The sequence below is a fragment of the Equus quagga genome, chromosome 4, assembly GCF_021613505.1.
Source record: "Equus quagga isolate Etosha38 chromosome 4, UCLA_HA_Equagga_1.0, whole genome shotgun sequence".
NCBI lineage: Eukaryota > Metazoa > Chordata > Mammalia > Perissodactyla > Equidae > Equus > Equus quagga.
The window spans coordinates 11,629,635-11,651,842 of NC_060270.1; the positions used below are offsets into that span (position 1 = coordinate 11,629,635).

Genomic DNA, 22,208 nt, shown 5'->3' on the forward strand with positions numbered 1-22,208 from the left:
AATTTCCCCAAAAAACACAGAATTAAGTTTTAATGAGTATTTTTTTTGCCCTGACATTAAATAGTTTAGTATAAACTCAAATCAGCCAAACTTTCAAAGAAGTCTATACGCATTCAAGTGACAAATGTAAATGGTCAAAGAACTTGTTAATGTACACTTGAATACAAACTCTTCATAGCAAAACTATAGAGAATTTCAATAATTCTAATATAATCATACCTTTACTTAGTTTGGTTTCTCCATTAAAGCATGGGCATACATACATAGAAATCCTTTATGGTGGCTCAACCTTGCTTAAAATAAAACTTTTCTAAAAAGAATACACACACTGTTTTTTTAAATCTGAGGTACATAGAAGCAAAAGCAAAAAAAAGTACTCAATATACCAAGGTTAAGAAAAATAATGGGTGGGGCTGGCCCCGTGGCCAAGTGGTTAAGCCCAGGTGCTCCGCTTCAGTGGCCCAGGGTTTCGCTGGTTTGGATCCTGGGTGGCGACATGGCACCGCTTGTCAGGCCATGCTGAGGAGGCGTCCCACATGCCACAACTAGAAGGACTCACAACTAAAATATACAACTGAACTGGGTGGATTTGGGGAGAAAAAGCAGAAAAAAAGAAAAAAGAAGATTGGCAACAGTTGTTAGCTCAGGTGCCAATCTCAAAAAAAAAGAAAAAAATTTACAAAAAAAAAGAGAAAAACAATAGGAACAATATGAAAGATGCTACAAGAGACAGAAAGACTAGGAAAAATGGAAGTGGAGAAGGATGATGATTAGATTCACCTTTAAAGCTAAAGTATGGTTTTTCTTCTTCAGAGAGAGGAGACTAGGCATAACAGGTTAAAATTGGGGCATTAGAAAAAGGCTGGTAAAAAATATATGGAGCCTGTGCCTCTATAGGTCTTTAAGAATATGCAAATTGAGTGGTTTAAATAAATGCATACTTGCAAGAATGGAGTAGATCTGCACTGTCCAGTAGGATGGTAATTAAAATTTAAATTAATTAAAATTAAATAAAATTATAAATTCAGTTCTTCAGTTGCACTAGCCATGTTTTAAGCGCTCAACAGCCACATGTGGCTAAAGACTATGATCCTGGACAATGCAGATAAAGAACATTTCCATCATCACAGAAAGTTCTACTGAGCAGCACTGGGCTGGGCTCAGTGTCTTGAGAGTGTCCGAGCTGTAAAGAGAGTCTGATTTTCCCTAGAGCTTTTGGTTTGTTTATTTATCTTATAGAACTTTCTGTTTTTTATTTTACAGAGACATTTTGTTCTTCAGTCATAGCTATCATATAAGCATTTTTTCATATTAAATTAAAAATGCATGCAGTTTCAAAAGAGAAATAAAATATACTCCTTATAGAACAAGAAGTAATTTAAAATGTGTTACAGAACAAGTAGTAATTTAAAATGTGTTACTCTGTATAATGTTCTTTTTTAAGATTTGCAGAACTGTACAAAATATATTCAGATATATAAAACTATTATAGTTTGATATTATTTAATGTAATTGGTGAATTACAAAAATATATTTAATTTCTAAACATAAATCAGATATACCATGGTTGAAAATAGAAGAAACCTAAGATCATGCAAGTTAAATAGAGATAGAAATAGTAAAGAAAATACCAAGTAAAATTAATGGTTGTAATAGTATAGCAATAAAATCAACCAAAATATTGATATAAAAACTGTTTAAACACTACTTACAACATGTGATTCACACGAAGAATAATGAAAAATTCCCTTGTAATAAAGAAATAGATGAATAAAGATATTTAAACTACGCTTTAAAATTAAATGGCCAAATTAAAAACTATTTAAATCAAAGACAAACATTAAAAGCAATTTATATCAGAATTAACAGAAAATAATAAATTTCTGAAGCAAGGGCAGAATCCAAGTGATCCTTATGTAAAATCATAAGAAATTCCTAATTGAAAATTATATGGGTGGGTCAACATGCAACATTTTAAAAAAAGAAAAACTAAAGCTAGGCTTATAAATAATTCTACAAGTTTTTATAGTTTTTTATGCAGTCATTTAACACATCAGCTATTTTCTAATTTTATACATTATTTCTATAACTAATTGCATTCTTTTCATATTTAGAACTTCTGCCATTTATCTTGCTGCAGTTTAAATGCAGGAATACAGTTAAGTTCACTGATACCTTCTCTTGTGCTACTTTAGAGAAAAATTTCTCTGATAACATCACACCTTCTCTTTTACTAGTAAGTGAATTTTCAACTTATTAATTTTTAGGATTGCTATATCAAGAAAGTTTGATTTTAAAATCTAAATAATTACAAATGAGAATAAATTAAACAAGCCGAAGATTGGAAAGCAACTAAGGAAAAGGAAAATATCTTAAAAGAAATAAGAATGAAGGTTAAGAAGAATATTTTAATGTAAGAACCAAAGAAAGCTTTAAGCAATAAAAGCCAGAAACAGGAAGTAAAACTTTAAGGCCAAATAAAAACATGTATCAGATTAGGTTTTTTACTAAATTAATAATTAGATAATAACTTGCTATTGTTTTAGAGTCACAAATTACCTTCCCAACCCACCTCCCCCAGTAGATAAATACGTAATGTCTATATACTGAGATTCACAGTTTCTGGACTTATTTTCCCGCCACTTAAGCTGTGGATCATTGCTATCATATGAGAGTGTTTGTTCAACTCCTCTTGCTGAAGTTTCACCAGCGACTCTTTCTCTTCCAAACGACCTTCTAATTGGGCCTTCTGAACTTCTAGAGAGGAAGCCTAAGGAATTGGGGGAGGGCAGGGGAAGAATTGAGAAAAACAACTTAGCATATTTTCTCTTCACAGACATTTTAAGATGTCCTTATTTTTTATTTATAAGACAGCCATTTCAAAAGACACATAACAAATATGTATTATATTTTAGTTAACTAAATTATATAGTGAGTTTAAGATAAGTAATCATTAAACAATATAATATGAATTGGAAAGATACATTTGATTTGTCTTTTTAAGTTAAAGTGAACAGCTAAAATTTTGCAGAAAACACTAGATATTACTATTTAGAATTACCATTAAGATAACGACATTAAAGCAGAACCAGGAAATCAGTAAATGTGGCATAAAATTTTATGCTTCTTCTGTCACTTATGCTGTATAGTTGTTCAAACAGTCTTTCAATCCAGGCCTGTTCTCATCTTCCTGGCGGTAGACGGGCCAGAAAGCACTATTATAGCTATCAGTCTCAAGCAACCATGATAATGTATGCAGAAAGACCACTGGATTTAGGTTCAGAATATATGCCTACTCTTCCACTTAGCTATGTGACTGACCTTCAGCAAGTAACTTAATCCAAGACTGTTTCAGTTGTAGGTTGAAAATATTTATTAATATTTTATATTAACATGTTTGTTAGAGAGAGGAAGATTAAGAGAAATGCTTCATAGTCCTTTCAAAATGATAAAGTTCTAAATAAATATGAATCACTATTATTATTATTATTACTATCCCTATAAGTAGAGATGCAGCTATACACCTAGATAAAGCTACCTGAAGGTGACAGCAAGAACTAGGAACGCTTTTGTATCCTTTGCCCACTTCAAAGCAGTAAATGCTGCCACACAGTATATCTTCAATGTTTGATGATTGTGGGAAATACATGTTTTCACATTGTGAGAGAGCTCTCATAACAAACAACTGTCAAACCATTTTGAGATCCTAATATCTTCTAAGTAAAATTACTAAAGAAACAAAACATTAATTTATCCAAATTCACCTTTCTCATAAAATAAGACTTTTTCATTTCATTGTAAATGAGAACTCAGCAGATTCTTACCTTAATGCTCAATTCTTTTCTTATCTGTTCCGTTCTGTTTAATTCTTTTCTAAGGAGGTCAATGGTTTCTTCCTTATCTTCCTTTTCTTTTTGTAAGGCTTTAATCTTTTCTTCTTGTACTTTGGTTTTTTGTTGCAAGTCTTAAAATAAACAAAGTCAGCTATATGCTCAGAGGTTCCATACTGACATTACCCTGAAAAGGTTTAGTAGCTATTATGTTGTAAGAACAAAAGAAAGGCAACTTGGAAGATGAAGAAGTATCTTGCTGGAAATAAAAGTTTTACACTATCTGATGAATAAAAAACTATGAAACTCTTCCCCTGCCAGTATTCTAAAGAAATGCCAAATCACCATGTCTTTCCCTCTTCCTCTGTTCTAAATATAATATACAGTAATGAGAGGAAGGACAACCCTCAGAGCTTAAGGGTTAGAAAAGAAAGGGAGGGAGAAAATTATGAAGAATTACATAAGTAGACGTCTGTGCTTTAAGGAAAGTGAATTAGAACAAAAATGTTTTTGTGGATCATTTCAGAGCTACGATCATTAAGAAGCTAGTCACTATAAGTTACCTAGCACTGCCACCTGCTGTTCTGTTTCTCTAAAATTTTTTATTGTAAAATGGGCAATCTTTTCCTATAACTCCAATATTTCAAAAAAATGTATGCTTTTTCAATTTGATCAATCTAACTAAAGTGCTTTGTGAAACGTTATGGCAAGAAAAGGAAAACTGCTTAGGATGTGATTTCAGGTTTAAAAAAATGAGAGAAGTAGAAAATAATGAAAAAGCAAAATAACAACCACTCATGCTTTGATTTTCTTGCAACACAAGACATGTTAAAATATAGACAATTTATTAAATAAGAAGCTACTTACTTGCTAGCTTACATTCTCTGTCTACTAGTTGGTTCTGCACTTCCTTTCTCTGCTCTTCTTTCTCTATTAGTTGGGCAATTGTTCTGAGGTTATAAAAAATTATAGAAGAAAACATCATGAACTGTATCATTTCTTTTTCTCCCCAACAAGTATTTTAAGAGAAAATTCACAAGAACAGTAATTACCCTTAAATTCTGCCAAATATGTATATTTTAAATAAGTAATAACTCCTAATTTTGTCTGTAAAAAACATTCTATATAAAGGAAATCACTTTGCTTTTGAAAAATCCAAAATAATTAGAATAAAGAATTAGAGATTTTACTTTTCATTTTGTTGCTTGAGTGACTCATTCAACTTTTTCACTGTCTCAATTTGTTTATTCAGAGAATCACATGTGATCTGTAAATCTTTATTTTTCCTTTCAGTAGTTTCACTCCTGAAAAGATAAGATGAGTTGATATTTTTATGGAGGAAAACATAAAAAAAGTACAGTGTTTATATATCTTTTAACCAAATTGCATACAGTGCAGGTGAGAGGAGGAATGTTATGAACAAGCAGGACACAGAGAGAGTTAGATTAACTCTAAAGGACAGTAAAGATATGTTTTGGCTGACTTTGCTGGTAAAAATTACTGTGAAATGGAAATGCGTGGGGTAGCCTTAGACTTAGGAGTACGGGACAGATAATGTTACAGATAATATTGTATTATATAATTACTGTGAAATGGAAATGCGTGGGGTACCCTTAGACTTAGGAGTACGGGACAGACAATGTTACAGATAATATTCTATTATATAATTTGCTACACAATACGTACATCTATGTTTACAGCTAAGTCCAGAAACTGAAACAATTTCTGTGAAAAGATGGGGACTAAAAAAAAATATAACAAGTCTGTCATCTTTAACCTCTTGGGTATAATATATGTTTAATTTAAAAAGACAAATTAATGAAGAAAGCAGTTAAGGATTCTAAATTTCTCTTGTCTCTTTAACGCTCTGCATCTAACAGTCCTGCTTATTTTATCTGCAAGGTAAACACAAAAAGAATCCTTCCTAAGGTGATACTTTGACATCCAAGTATCTTAGGCATAAAAGGTCCTTTTCACTTTACTAAGTACAAAGATAAACAAATGGGTGGCACTGGCCAAATGTGGCCAGCAGCCTTGTTTCATCTGTCCCTCGCAGAGTTTTTAAAATTCTAAATTTGAATGCCTTTATAGTCACTACCAATACCAATGACCTTCCCCAGCCGGCTTCATTTATTTGTTGCCCACCTGGCCCTTCAAAGCTGGAGTCTTACTTCCTGGCCGCTCAAGTACTATCTAGAACATAAGCAGGTTCTAGAAACCACATATTTCTCTTGGATCACTGCCTACTTTCTCTTACATCCTGACTTAACACTAATCGTCCACTTTATCAGGGCTGCCTCAAACAATCAGACTTTGTAAAAAGTCGTTGTTGCAAGGCGAAAACATCCTGTTTAGAAATCATGTTGTCATCACAAATTTTCTAGATGCTACACCATTTTTATTGACGGGCAAACAGACCTTGCAAAGTTAAAATTTTCTATATCTCTATATTAATAACATAAACACTAGAACATTTTTTCAAATCTTAACCAGTCTTAAAATATAAATTAAAACAAGGAACAAATTAACCAGAGTGTTTTTGTTTTTATTGTTTGGCGTAAAATACCTAATCGTTCCTGATCCTCCTTATAATTCAGAAGTTTTAACATTGGCCTAAACTGACAACGGAGGGAAAACAGTCTCAGACTCAGTTAGCGATAGCCCTTTTGGACGGAAACTTGGCAATCTATCAAAAAAGTAAAAGCACATACCATTTAACCCAGGAATTCACCTGTAAGAATTTATTCTAAATGACTTACAACTAAGATATAGAACTATGCACTGGGGCTTTGGGGAGGGAAAAAAAAAAAGGGGAGGGAAGATTGCCAATATATGTTAGCTCAGGGCGAATCTTTCCCTGCAAAAAAAAAAAAAGAGAATTTATTCTACAGATATAGTCACACATACAAGTAAACCACAGGCAATGACATAAGGAGAAATACTGACTACAAACTAAGAGATGAGTTAAGCACTAAACACCCAAATTTCCATGCTATGAGGCTGAATAATAAGAAATTGTTAATATTCAACCACTTTAGATCTGCAGAAATGGCCAATTCATATGGATCAACTTAAAACGAATTATGACAACTAAGGTCACTCAGCAATTATCTTTGGAGTGCCTAACCATGTAACTAGCACTGTTCTAGGCCCTAGGGATTTGTCAGTGAACAAAACAGATGAAACTTGTCCTTGCGGTGCTAACACTCCAGATGACTACACGAATAAATAAAAGAAGTAGAGCCAACGGGAAAGAAACAAAAAGAGGCGTATTCTGTTTCCAATTCTGATACTCAGTTTGAGTAAGGAATACTTCTTTTCACTATGATCTAAATTTCTTGCTATTTGCTTTATATTATGAGAACATGTGAATGCTTACAAAAGAATTTTAGGGCCACAGAAAAGAAATGCTGTGTGTTCATTCTAGATTCTAACCTTATACAGAAAACTTCTCCTTTATTGATTTACCTCTGAAGGAGTTCCATGTAGGATTTTGTCAGTATTTCATGTTCTTCAGCCACAGACTCTAACTTCCTGTTATGTTGAAAGAGATGCTCAATATCACTCTGGGCTCTTTCTGATTCAATCTGCTGTGACTTCAGCAACACACCAAGCTCTTCATTTTTTCTCTCAACTTCTCTCAACATAGCAGCAAGTGTCCGTGCCTAAAAGAAAACAGAATAGAGACTTTTCCGCTTTTATATAATATGCTCAGTTTCTACAACTTACCAAATACTAAGGTTTACCAAATAGCTAATACGCTACCATCTATTGGGTTATATAAAGTTTTATTAGTCACATATACTTATTACTTAGCTACGTCTAATAAAATGTGACACTGTTATAGTTTTTTATTTAATAGATTGTTCTGACAAAGACAATCTTGGTATGATCAGATTCGTGGATATGCACACAATTATAGTAACATGAAGGTAGCTCTCCATATAGTACTCAGTGAAAAGGGTACAGTCCTCACTGCTAGCCGTCAACCCTAACCGTCTGCTGTGATTCATACGAAAAGTGAAAAGGATTTGACCTATAGCAAATAGTGGCAAGAACTGAGACAAGGCAGAAAAACATAATATTCAGAAGGCAGAATCAATGGGACTTGGTGACTGACTAACTGTAGAAGGTAAACAGTACGATGTCTAGGTTTCTTGTTGGGAAAATTCTAAGAACATTAGAGGGAACATGCAAGAAAAAAATACATTTTAAAAAAGGGAGGGTGATAAGTTCAGTATTGGTTATGCGGAGTCTGAAGTATTTGCTGTGTATTTAAATGGAGCCATTTACAGGAGGCATTCAGTGCTGAGGAAAAACAACCTGGGCTCCGCATATAAAACTGGGAGCATCAACATTCTGGTAATGATTGAAACCACGGGCCACCTAAATAAGGGAAAAGGGCTTAGAACATAATCCTGGGAAAACCCAACATTTAAAGGTTGAGAGGTGAAAAAAGAAGCCCATAAAGGATATAGGAAAAGAATATCCATTCGGGTAGAAATGAAATCAGAAGATAACGGTGTAACCAAAATTAAAGGGGAGGGAGTTTCAAGACGGAGGGAGCAGTCATGTCAAATGCTGAGGACAATGTACTTCAATCAGAGTAACAAAGATATAACGAATATTTTGTACATGTTTTACTTCATTTATCTTCTACTAATCAGATGTACCTTTATACTGTACACACCTCTGTCTCAGCTTGAGTTCTCTGACAGCGATACTGAGCGATCAGTCTATCAGCCTGTGCAAGCGCCAGAGCTTTTGCTTCCAAAAGATCTTGCAGCCTGCTTTCTTTGGACTATAAGAAATATACCATTAATTTTGATCATTTACCAGAAAATATCTACTAAAGTTTAACTGTTACACATACTACATTAAAATACACTTGTACTCACGGCTAATGTGGACAGTTTCATCTCATATACATCCATTATGTCAGATATTCTCACATCATTAATCTGATCCTTTACCTAGATTTTAATACAACAGTGTCAAAACCCAGAAAATTTTAACACTAAACAAAATAAAAAAATAAATGCCTACTGTGAAACTAAATCACTAAAACTTAATAAGTAACAAAGTAAAAAAATGAACGTCATATCAGGTTGTCACAAACATTTCACTAAGCTGGCTACTGCAGAGGAATATCTGGGTAAGATTTGGTATGCTTGTGGGACTTTAAAAGATATTTCTTAAGCTGACGGTGGTTGCTGTGGGGGCGAGTGGGCTGGCTGGGGAAGACCAGAGAAAGAATGATGGCTGTGTTAAAATGTTGGAATTTTATGGCTGTTTTTCCCTTACTCCCCAAACTTTCCAAAATATTGTTACTTTTTATATTAAAAGATAAGGCTTTTAACAATCAAATTTGCATCTAAAGTTGCTTAAATAAATGTTATAATTAAGGCTCATATTTACTTGGTATGTACCAGGCAGAATCCTATTTGTAAAGGCTGTTTACCACTCACCACCACTCCAGACTGAAGTTTCTCTATTAATTCCTCAATATTCAATCCTGGAACTCTCTCTTTCAAAAGTGGGGGAGTTAAACATTTTACTGATGTTGGAAAACTGTGATTTAATGATTGCAGAGGATTTCTTCTGGGCATATGTTCTGTTTCCTGTTGTCTATAGGAATTGTTTGCTGCTATACTTTCTCCAAGACTGAATGGGAATCAAAAAGAAAAAGAAATAATTACATAAAAATAGAGCAAAAGGCAGAGTTAGTACAGAATTAGGAAATCTTTTAGAATGGGTCTTTTTGGGAATATAAGTCTTTGAATATTTTTGAAATAAATCTTGCAGTCTATGATGAAGCAGGATTTTGGGAAATACCCTAAATTTGCCACAGGAAACTCTTCTACTTACAACTCTTTACAATGACAACTCCACCTCTGGTGTGGAGGCTCTAAAACTAGTTTGTGAGTGTGGACTATTTGTAAAACCTAAGTGCAGTGTTATTGATATTGGTAAGAACATCCTTCTCACCAGGGGCCACATCACCTGGCTTTAGCTATGCCTTTACCCTTCCCCTTTCTCACTCAGTTATGTTCTCACAACCTGACTTCCACTCTGCCCATTCCATTGATCTCATCTTATTCCTGCCTCAGGCCCTTTGTATGAGCTGTTCCTTTACCCAGAACACTTCTCCCACCAGATCTGCATAGTGTTGGCTCCTTCTTATCATTAGGTCTCAGTTAAAATTCACTTCTTCAGAGAGGCTCCTCCACCCATAGTAACGTCCACATTATGAAACTTATTTTTTTAAATTTGTGTCCCAACTAGAATGTAAATCTCATGACAGAAGGCCCCCTGTCTAATTTACTACAGTATCCAAAATGCCTAGAAGAGGGCCTGGCACATAGCCTAGAAGGTGGCCCTCACCAGATATTTGTTTTTTAAATAAAACAAACACACAAAGAAACCTACCTACACACCCACCCACCCACTCTGCATATAAATTCACCTGATTAAACTGTTTAAGATAATGTAAACAAAGGCATAAGTGGACATAAATAAAATAAATAGACATAAATGGACATCTGAGATAACGTCCAAAGAGAAAAGTACATAACACGAGTAAGCCAAGGACAGCCAAGACACAGTGAAACAGTCGGGAGGCCTCACATACAGAGACGAGAGGCTGAGGCGCCCACTTGCAAGGACGCTGAAGCATCCACTCGGAAGCAGGGGGCTGTGCCTCACGTAAGATTATTGCAGTTAAAACGAGCAAGCCACCACAAAACGAAGCAGCTTCACAGACCACTTCTACCATGTAAACTGAGAAGCTCCCTATTTGCCCATGTGTTTGTTAAAAAAAAAAGAAAATGAAGGGAATTTTGATTATGTGGGTCTCTAGGTCTTGTTTTCTGTAGTTCTTCATCTCTTAATTTATGACTACTTAAATTATTAATTCTGAAGATAATGAATTTGCTAAGTCAGTTACTAGAAATAGCAGAAGCTAGCAAACCTTTTCTTAAAGAACAAGGCAGTAAGTACATGTAGTCTCAGTTACAACTACAATCGTGATGTCACAGTATCAGTGTAGGCATGCGTAATACAGACAGAATGAAAATGAAGGGGTGTGGCCTTGTTCCAATAAAATGTTATTTACAAAAGCAGGCTCTTGTCTGCTGGCTATAGTTTGCCGACCCCTGGCATATGGGAATGTCTTAGCTATTTACCAACCACTTCAGTTTATTCAAACCACTTTTACAAATTCATTTATATAAACCACTTAAACTTTTAAAAATTAAAGTAGATGCCTGCTAGACATCTTGTCAACCAGTTTACAGACAGCCAAATCTGAATTTTTTTCAAACATAACTGCAAATATTCTTTTAGTTTTTGAAATTTCTGAGTATAGCACATAGTTTTGCTTGGCCATTATTCCACTTTCTGATAAAATCACAGAATTTTCATTTAGGAACTCTCCTGCCCAACGCATCTCAACTTTCAGTCTATGTAGTTCTGAACCCTTGGCATTTGCTGAGGTCCCCTCCTTGGCAAATGACCCAGATCTGGTCAGTGAGCTTGATGCTTGGACTTACCATTTAAACAACTGGGAGGGAAAAGCTCTTTCCATGGAAGAACTAAACTAGTAGGATATAAGCTCAGTTCAGAAGCTACTATGTTAGAAAGAGGTGGTGAGAGACAGAGAGGCATACAACCCAGATGATACGTTTAATGACATGGATCTTGTTTTTCCCTGAGTGAGTATATACCTGGCCTTTTTAGGTAATGAAATCAAATTTTTTTTTTAATCATTTGAAAAATCACTGACTATTACAATGAAGTCTTCAATTCACTGATTTTCTAATCTATCTATACTGAAGACTACTAAAGAAACACAGCAGGATATTCAGGCACCACAAGAGATACATTGGAGGTGATTACAACTCACACCAAAGCAGGAAAATCTGGCAGTGGAGCAGCTTCCAATAATATTCCCAGTCCAGACTGTACTTGCTCTCTATTATCTGATGTTAAAGCGAAGGCCAAGGGAGTAATCAGGCGTGGATCCTAAGAAAATCAGAAGCCAGAAAATAAGAGGCAGAAAGAATAATGTCAGGTCTTTTAGAGTAAGGTGAGTAAACAGAGCTAAATCATACAATAATTCTAGGAAAATTCTAAAGTGCTTCTATGTGATGTTCGAATGTATTTATTAGTCTTTACCTTGTTATAAGTGTCTACACAACAAAATGAACATTAGCTTAAAAAAATCTGGCAAAGGTTTTGAATGCTTTTGATTGTGCCTATGAAAATCATGTCTTAATTTTTTTGATGAATTTAAAATAGGTCTCACCCACAACTGACTGATATTTTGAATTGTTTTATTTTTCTACCTATCATTTAAAAGAAAAACTGGCTAAAATGAAAAATGGCCAATCATTTCCAAATTAATTAAAGTCAAAAATAAAAGTAAAATTCAAATTAACTCAAAAAATCTTAATTTAATGACTGAAACAATTACATTCAAAGTCTAAGTCCTTCCTGTCAGTAAATATTTTACATTAGCACTGTAAGCCCCACGTCATCTATTTTGAAAAACACCTCCCAGGAATTGATATAAAGTCAATTGGACTCAATTTCTAAGTTGAGTTAAGTTGTTAACAGGGGAAATATTAAGATATAAATCCTTTATAATTGTCAACATTTTACAATGTTGAGTGCCCTGTAGGTACTCAGGGATAAGCTAACACCACAGAACCATGGTAAGAGCTGGTCTTTATTTCCATAACCCCCATGGGAACCTCTCCTCACTCCTCCCATGGAGGGGGACGATTATTTCTACCTTGTAGTCAAGGAAAGCGGAACTCAGAGAGGTGAAAGAACTTTAAGTCTGCACTGTAAGTGATGGAGTCAACACCCGAACCCCATTTGTTAAGTAGTATGCTCTCAAAGCATACAAGTGGCCCCTGCCTAAGGTTTCAGTCTGGGCTTCTATCCTGTTTATACAGGCACTAGAGCCATCATTGTTATTATAGTTAACTTAATTCACACACGTTTATTAAACACTGATCTACAAGCCAGGTTTTGTGGATATTAAGAGAAACACCTAGAGCTCTCATTCAGTTACTACTATCGTCAAAATTTGTGAGTTAGCTATTTTCTGCACACACTCTCTAATCTTATTATCATTCACAAGGCCTTTTCTTCCAGATGTCTCCCTATGCCCTTAATACCCTACCTCATCAAACCCAACCAAAAACAAAAACCCCAAAACAAATACCACTCCCAACTGCATGGCACCGCAACACCAACAGAAATAAATGAAGAAACCTGAAGAATGACACAAGAAGGGAAAAGGCTGAGGAAGCCCGACTATCATGAACATCCTGTACACTAGAATCAGGAGCACTGATGTTCAATTCCTGTGACTCTATCTAAAATAGCTGCGTAATGAGAATACTGTGGCTACCTAAGATAATTAAGAGCTTTAAACTTTCTTATCATGGCCAATTCTAAGAGAAACATCTTCTAAAAACTAAGAATATTAAAACAGAGACATATATTAGGAAGCATTTCTGTACGAAAAAACTTCAATATTTGAAGAGCTTAAACTCACCTGCAGGATTTTGTAGAAGCTTACTTCCATACCAGGAATCAACTGCTTAAGCTTATTCATCAAATCAAGGGTTTTCAAAATTACGTCAGCAGCAAGTTTGCTTTAAAAATAAGTCATATCTAAATTAGATGCCTCAAAAATTCTTTAGAGCTTACTTCTGTCCATTATTCTAAAGAAAATGAAAAATCAACACCTTTGTTTTTAAACTCAAGAAGATAAAGTACTGTTTCTTTTGAAAAGTAAAAATATCAGAGACCAACATCCTTATAACCCAAGAACCAAAGAGAACAAACTGGCATTAAGAGTCTAAGTTTAGATGGTGTTTCTTTTTCTACTCTCAAATATCTACATGTTTCAACTATCTGGTTCAAGTTACTAGCAGTATCAGCAACATGAACATTTTATTTTTAGCTTTGGCACTGGAATATCAACAATAGAGGGCAAAATTAGGCAATTAAGAATACCTAATATTTACTGAATGAATTATACTAAACTGTGTTCTCAGCCTTATATCTGAAAGGGAATACAAAAAAGTATAAAGAGATAATCCTTGTTCTTGAGGAGAACAATTAGTGACAATCATGACATTTATGAAAATGGGAAGATATCATAGCATCTAGCATTTAGCAGGTCATCAATAAAGATTTGTTAGATGGACTTAAATCATGTTAAAGGAGGGGATAAAACAATCTCATTACTATCAGTGAAAATTCATCTTTAACCATAAGTCTCAACATGCTAAGGAAGAAGTGACTGATTTCCTTGTAATAAAAACTACCCGTTTTTTCATGCTTTTTTGCTTAAAAATACAAAATTAAATAAACATAAAAATAATTACTGAGACAATGTCAAAAAGCACCTTTAGAAAAGAAATGTTTAGGAGTATAAAAGTCTTAGATAACCACAATAAATTAAAACAAGACAAAACAAACCTAAACAATGAATAACAAATCATAGATGTTAATATCTTTCTTCAAAAGTATGTGATCTATGAACTGAATGAATTTTTAAAAAAAATTCGTTATCAAAATATTTTTAATTCTTTGCTACACTGTGAGTTAACAGAACATACCCAAGGATGATCCTCCAAAAGGGATGAGAGTCACTACATCTTTTGATTTTTATTAAGTTTGGCCTTACCATTTTGCCATTTGGATTTCATATACTTACCACAATTCAGAATCTGCTACCTTTGTTCCAAATCCCAGATCAATCTTTCCATATGTAAACTGTTGTTCTATCAGAGTGGTACATTTGATAGTCGTCAGAATTTTTGCAACATGTATTCTTAGAGTATCATCGCCACACAGAGGTATGTTTTGTTAAGGGACAGATACAAAAATTCTCAAAAGACATATTTTTATAGTACTTTACAGCATTTAGGATGATTTCATGTAAATTATCTTGTCACTGCAATTGGGGGTAATTATTGTTCTCTTAGCTCAATGACAGGTTAGGAAACTAGAGCTTGAGCATTTAAGTGACTGACAAATGGCAAGAGATGGGACTGACACCAAGTTTCTGACTCAAAGGTAAAACAGGAAAAGGATCTGTCTCTCTACTAGATGCTAGTTTTTTGTTAGCAGGGATCACAATGGTTCCATAAATATTTGCTGAACTAAGGTAAGTTATTTTCTCCCTATTTCGTAAAATTAAGTTAATCTGAGTGTCTATCATTAAAAGAGTCGACGGGCCAGCCCTGGTGCCCCAGTAGTTCAGTTCAGCTCACTCTGCTTTGGCGTTAAGTTTGGTACATTCAATGAGAGAAGTCCAGAATATATTACAGAGCTTTCCAAGGTCAAGCAAAGTAATCATTTGTCTCTACAGCAATGGTTTTCACCTCTGGCTGCATGTTACAATCACCTAGGTAGTTCAAACAATCACAAGCACTCCCTAGGTGTTCACATTACTCCATTTAAATTAGAATCTCTGGAAGTAAGACTCCATTGTCAGTATGTTGCAAATGTTCTCCAGGTGACTCTAACACACAGCCAGAGCTGAGAATCACTGCTGTAAAGGAAGAGAAAAATTAAGCAGCAGCATCTCAGAGAAGAGATTAAACACATGTGGAGTTTGCTCTAGGGCAGGACAAAGTTGAGCAAATTCTTAATGCTCTGGGATATAACCAGGCAAATGTAAGAGATCTGGTTGAGAAATGGTGGATCCTTGCTGATAATAATAAAAAAAAAATCATTATTGAAATATTAAAAAATTGGACTTGGACTTCTTAGCAATTTAGAATCAGCTGATCTAAAAAAAGCTAACACAAGGAAAGACCTAAGAAAATCAGTACACAGAAGTTACGCAGTGGCAATAATTATACTGAAGGTTTTCTTTTTTTTGAAATGAGTTAATCTGCCTTGAAAATAACCGTCTTTTTTATGACCAAGTGTGATGTCTTTATTAAAACATTTACGGAGGTTTTAATTTTTAAAACACAAGCTAAAAGACTAAGGTAAATTTATGACAACCCTACTCATATTTCTTTATTCTCTGATACATTCCACCAAAGAATGGCACCACACATCAACCAGGGGCATCAATTAGCACCAGAAGACAGTAATAGGGCAGTTATTTTAGAATATATCTCCTAATCTCCAATTGTGATTAAAACGTCCAAATCCAAGTTTAAAAAGCATTTCTAAAAATATTCTTTAGCTTAAACATTCTACACAGAAAACAAAGAAAATAAAGTCTAACTTTTTTAGAGACTGTTCATTGAGAATTAAACTATAGTTTAAACTTCAGTTCAACAATTCTGAATACACACAAAGATGAGAAGTGACAGAATTATAAATAAACACAAAAATGCAGTAAATGTAATGCTAGGAAAAAAACAGATGGTTGTTTAGTTTCCATGTTTATAACAGTAAAGGATATTTAACAAAACTTCAATGGCCTTGACCATCCTTTCACATTTTTTTCTTATTAAGGCCTCATCTAGATTTTGTTCTGTGAACTGAAGCTGATCAAGGATTGTAGGCAGCAGAATGATCACAAAACGGTCAGCTGAGGAAGAGTTAGCAGTATCTATGACATCCTGGAGAAATGACCGCCACCAATGGTTAAAAATAAAAATAAAGATGGAATACAGAATGCAGAAACAGTCATCACTGAACTGCGACACTCTCTTAAATTTCTTATAATTAGTTCAACAGTTCTTTGACCTGTCTCTCCTATTTAAATCTATCCATTTAGCTAATTTTGAGGGCTAAAATGACTTTTTTCTCAAAAGGAACAATAAGCTTTTGGGCTAATCAACTGCAAACAAGACATTTTGAAATGGACTATATCTGTGATTTAAAAATTATTCTAAATTAAAAGTATGTACTTAAAACAAATACCCTGAATTTGCGAAATGTAATTATAATAATTAAATAACACTTAATACTTTACAACCACAAATAATTCCCATCAAGAATCTCAAAGGGCTTTTTAAATGCTAACACTGATTGTTAATAGTCAAGACCAACACAAAACAGAAAGGATAATTTGTGCATAATCCTTAACAAATATATTTAATCACTCTACACATTTTTGTTTGTGCATAGGATCCAGACATGAGAGGGGAAACACTATAGGAAGATACCGTGGTAGGAAGAAGAGGTATAAAATCAGGGAGAATGGCAGAGAATGCTAAATAACCCAGAGAGTAGAATCTACCAGAATGTAATGGCCTCTAGGGAAAGGATTTTTGTCTGTATCCTAAGTGCCTAGCAGTGTCTGGCATGCTCCACTCCATTTCACTGACTGAATCCAAAGTTCCTAAGTTAACCCACTCAACAGGTTAATAAGGACAGTAGACATTATCTATCGAGATGAAGAGACAGAATGTGACTTCTGCAAGAAGCAGAGTCATACAACAAACCATACAAATCTTAATTAATATCTTTACTTATCACACTGAAAGGAGTATCTAGAAGGCATTCAGAGAAAAAACGAAAAGACTAATATCTTTGTCAGAAAACAATAACTCAGTAGCTGAATAATAGGGAGTCTAGTAATTGCGACATTTTCCTAAAGTGTATGAACAACTGGAAGTTTATGGGAACATTTCTGAGAGCTGTTCATTAAAAACCATAAAAGTAGAAAAGTCAATTTGTCAATCATTCTATTACCTCAAATATTTCCTTGAACAACTCCAACGCTAAAATGGAACAGTTTTCTGATCCATCCAAAGGCTGGCTTGACCAACGAAGTAGAGCTACAGTAGGTTCTAAACATTTAGAACGGCTTGTTAGAGTGGTGTTGCCAGATGGAGACTGTTCAAATATCATCTGAGTGAGCACATGGCGCAGCTGAGTCACTGAACAGAACGCAAGAAGTAATTCTAAAACCTGTGCAATATAAAGTCTTCATTAAATGTCAATTTCACTGGACTTTAACGCACAAAGCAACCAAATGAGGAAGCTGAAAATGACATATATTTTTAAAGAAAATACTCTAAAACAAAAATTAAAAGCAGCTTCGAATATTTCTATCAGTATTATTTCTTAAAATGTATGATTATGTTCCAGGAAGTTACAAAGAAATTTGTTAATGATGGTTACTTCTGATAAGCAGGACTGTGAGAGCCAAACAAAAAAGGGCAACTTCAGCAAATGTTAAATGCTTTCTATAGTACTTATTTTTTTTAAGCACAAACATGTTTTGTTTGTAAAATGAAAAAAAAGAATTAAAAAATCAAAGTAGTAATTATGAAGTCCTGCTATCAAGCTAAGATTCAAGAATTGCTATAAAACATACTTTAGGATAATACTTAAAAGTGGCATCCCAAAGCTGTAAAACCTTAACAATGGCCATTTCCATACTATGTTTGTAAACTGCTGGCATTACGCCCCTCGGCTCCCTCATTTGACCTCATTTCTTCTTTACTTCAAATACTGGGTCTGTAAAAATTAATAAAGGAAATCTCAAATAAATTGGAGTTGGGAAGGCCTGTAGAGGGAGCTCTCACATGCTGCCAAATCAATCACCTCAAACAGGAAGACGTCAATTACAGACCCAGACAGGAAGAAGCACCACTACTGACTCCTAGAGGTAGATATACCTTGTACTCCCAAAGGGGAAGTGCAACTACTTTACTACTTCTGCAGGATGACTTCCTTCTTGCCCAGCCAATGGAAAATGCCTCAGCTCAGCCAATGAGAGTCCATCATCACCCTAACTTTTACTTTCCTCCAATGAACTTTCATTTTTTCCTTACTGATGACTTCCTTTCCTTGTCCCGCCCTCCTTACTATAAAAGCCTTCCATGTTGTGTAACCCCTCAGAGTAGCTTCCTGCTTGTCAGATGAGATGTTGCCCAATTCATGAATTGTTTAAAGAAAGACAATTAGATCTTCAAATTTACTCATGTGAATTTGTTTAACAGGCCCTATACCATTACATAACAATCCACATCAACCTGTTTATTAACTGTTAAGTTCAATCCTACCTTTTTCATAAACTACCAATCTATCATTTAAAAAATTTAAAAAATTATTGGTATCCCTTTGCCTATCCACTAATTTTCTACCTTTCTTTGTTTCTTGTAAACATACAATTGAGATTTGTGTTTTAATTAACTTGATAGTATCTGATTTTAATAGAATTCAGCCCATTAGTATTTACTATGTAACAAATGATAAAGCAATCTTTAATTTACTCTCTTTTAAATATAAATTGTAGTACTTGTTTTTGAATAGGGAATACATTCACTTGGTTTCATAGTCAAAGGTACCAGCCTGACCTCTAGCTATCCTCCCTGGAGGCAAGCACTGCTACTAGTTTCTTGATTATCTTACCAGAAATATGTTATACACAAACAAAAAATTACTTTCTCATGTACATTTTCTAAGTGTAACGGAGAACAAATCAATTATTAGTGCAAAGCTAGATGGTTTCCCCAAAATGAATACACTTGTGTAATTAGCAACCGGATCAAGAGAATTCTACAAAACTCCACAATCTCCTCTCCTAGACAATGCCCCAACCATTCCTCCACATCAGATTTCTGACACCATAGATTAATTCTATCTTAGCTATTCTTGAATCTTCACGTTTCCATATAAAATTTTCAATCAGCTTGCCAGTTTATATAAAAAACTCACATGGAGCTTTACACACAAATAGAATGTGACAGTGTATAGTCTTCCATCTGGCTTCTTTAGCTTACCAGTGTTAGCGAGATTCATCCATATTGTTGCATGCAGTCGCATTTTACTCATTCTCATTGCTGTAGAGTATTCCAATGCATAAATATACCAGTTTATTTGCCCATTCCACTGTGGATGGCATTTGAGCTGTTTCCAATTCTTGGCTATTAGGAGCAGTACTGTTATGTTTCATAGATGTCCTTGGTAAACATATGTATTCAATTCTTTGGGGTAAATACTTATGAGTGGAACTGCTGGGTCATAGTTTATGCATATGTCCAACATTCGTAGATAATACCAGTTTTCATAAGTGGTTGTACCAATTTTCACCCATGAGTACTGTGACACTTATGAATTTTCTACACTCTCATCCATGCTTGATATTATCCATGTATAATTTTAACCACCTGGTGGGTATGGAGCAATACTGCATTACTATTTACTATTACTATTTAAATTTGCATTTCCCTGAAGATTAATAAAGTTGAGCAACCATTTCATCTTTATTGATCAATTCAAGTTTATTTCACTCAGGTTATCTACTAGGTTCAGGGTTTTTCTGATTTACACGTACAAGTTTTTAAATAACATACTTTAGATAAAAGTCCTTTGTTAGATATATGCCGTCTTACTCTCTTATTGGTGGTCTTTTCATAAATAGCAGCTCCTAATTTTAATGTAGTCCAACTTATCAACTTTTTTCCTTTATAGTTGGTACTTTTGTTTCCTGTTTAAGAAAATCTTTGTCTATCCCAAGGCTGTGAAGAGATTCTGCTAGGTGGTTCTTCTAAAAGTTCATCATTTTACCTTTCACATTTAGATCTACAATCTTTCTGGAACTGATGTTCACATTTGGTGTGAGGTAGGGGTTAGAATTCAGTTTTTTCCCATTTGGATATTCAATGGATTCAGTGTCATTTACTGGAATGACCATACTTTTAAGACTGCACTGTTATCACTCAGGAGACCAAATAGTGTGGGTCTGGTTTTGGACTGTACTCTGTCCCATTGGGCTGTCTATCCTTATGACAATACTGCACTGTCCTAATTATTGCAGCTTTATATTAAGTCTTGATCCAGGTAGTATTAATAAGTCCTCCAACTTTGTTCATTTTTTCAGGATAGCCATGGTTATTTTTGGACCTTTGCATATATGAATTTTATAATCAGCTTCCCAATTTCCATATACACCAAAAACAAATACAACAAAAAACACTAAAATCTGCTGTGATTTTGAGTGACCAAATATTGTAAACTCTTCCAATCTATGAACTTGGTATATCTGTATTTATTTAGGTCTCTTATTTCTCTCAATGTTTTATAGCTTCAGAGTAGAGGCCTTGTACATGTTTTGTTAGATTTATCCCCTAAGATTTCACATTTTTAAAAATCAGTAAATGGTATCATTTAAAAAACTTCATTTTCTATTTAACATTTCTGCATGCCTTTTGGTGAGCTCATGGCCATGTCTCTTTTGGCTATATAGGTAAGAGTGGAATCGCTGTGTCAGAGGGTACGCATATGTTTAGTTGGTATCATGAAACAGTTTTCCAAAGGGATTGTACCAGCGTATGAAGATTTGAGGAGGGTTCTAGAGTATTGGTAATGTTCTGTTTCCTGATCTAGACACTGGATACATGGCTGTGTTCAGTTTGTAAAGTAAAAATTCAGAGAGCTGGGCACTCAGATTTTTCTGCATGTTATAGTTTTTAAAACGTTTAAAAGAAACAATCATGTTTTTACATACCTTTGAAGAAGAATCAGGATCTTTTCCATTAAGAAGAGCTAATACTTGATTAAGACACGAAGAAAAGTGCTCATACCTAGGTTTAAAAATATACATCAAATAATAATTATGAAATTGATACATCAAAAAGGATTACGTACAAGATAAATACAAAATTTAACTGCAGTTTCTTTCATCTATTTGAGCTTCTAATACAGAATAGTCTTTGTAAAGTTTATACTTATATTCTAACTATTATGATATACATAAACTGGCTCTGTCATTTACTGAACAGTGAAAAAACAATGACTCATATGGGCAATAAATAAATCATTGAAACTGTCAGTACCTCAACTGCTTTTTTTTGTTACAGGCTGTGTTCAGTTTGTAAAAATTCAAAGAACATGGACTATTCTAGTAAACGAGACAGGTACTTATTTATAAATTGCCAGGGATTAAGTAAGGCTCTGCAGATACAGAGGTAAGGAGCAGGGCCCTGTGCTAAACATCTCTAAGAGGTACTAAAGGCACCACTCACATTATATTCTATGTGACTGGTGCATTGCAGATTTGGGAGAATGGAGCCCTTTTGGAGAGCTCACAGTCTAAGGATGGAGGCAGAAAGACAGAAAATAACAATAAAATGTAATGTAAAATACAACACTATAATGGAGAAAAGTATAGGATGCTGTGAAACAGAGGATGGGTATCAAACCCAGACTTGGTGGGACAGACCCCACCAGGCGAAGCTTCCCAGACTTAAGTCTTAAAAAATAAATAGGAGTTAGACATATAAAGAGGAATGAGTATTCCAGCCTTCCAGAGGAAGTACTGCAGAGGAAACAGCACAGGGATACATGAAAGAGCATTTCTAACAAGCTGGAGGTTCTATTTATTGTCTGAAATGATTAGACTAAAGTATCTAAGAAAGAAAATGTGAAGAAATA

The 22,208-nt window shown here is 34.4% G+C and overlaps 1 protein-coding gene across 1 annotated transcript in view; it reads right to left on the minus strand.

Moving 5' to 3' along the window:
• Positions 1-1,497: 1,497 nt before the first annotated feature.
• Positions 1,498-22,208, minus strand: part of CIP2A (cellular inhibitor of PP2A) — a 32,051-nt gene continuing 11,340 nt past the window's right edge. The window contains exons 8-21 of the mRNA XM_046658602.1: positions 21,283-21,358; positions 17,517-17,735; positions 16,279-16,438; positions 14,569-14,710; positions 13,399-13,498; positions 11,734-11,852; positions 9,299-9,494; positions 8,729-8,803; positions 8,521-8,631; positions 7,299-7,495; positions 5,021-5,134; positions 4,698-4,780; positions 3,825-3,964; positions 1,498-2,770 (exon numbers count right to left, since the gene is read on the minus strand). Coding sequence (XP_046514558.1) covers positions 2,600-2,770; positions 3,825-3,964; positions 4,698-4,780; positions 5,021-5,134; positions 7,299-7,495; positions 8,521-8,631; positions 8,729-8,803; positions 9,299-9,494; positions 11,734-11,852; positions 13,399-13,498; positions 14,569-14,710; positions 16,279-16,438; positions 17,517-17,735; positions 21,283-21,358 — 1,903 coding nt within the window. The 3' untranslated portion in view covers positions 1,498-2,599. The remainder of the gene's footprint in view (positions 2,771-3,824; positions 3,965-4,697; positions 4,781-5,020; positions 5,135-7,298; positions 7,496-8,520; positions 8,632-8,728; positions 8,804-9,298; positions 9,495-11,733; positions 11,853-13,398; positions 13,499-14,568; positions 14,711-16,278; positions 16,439-17,516; positions 17,736-21,282; positions 21,359-22,208) is intronic.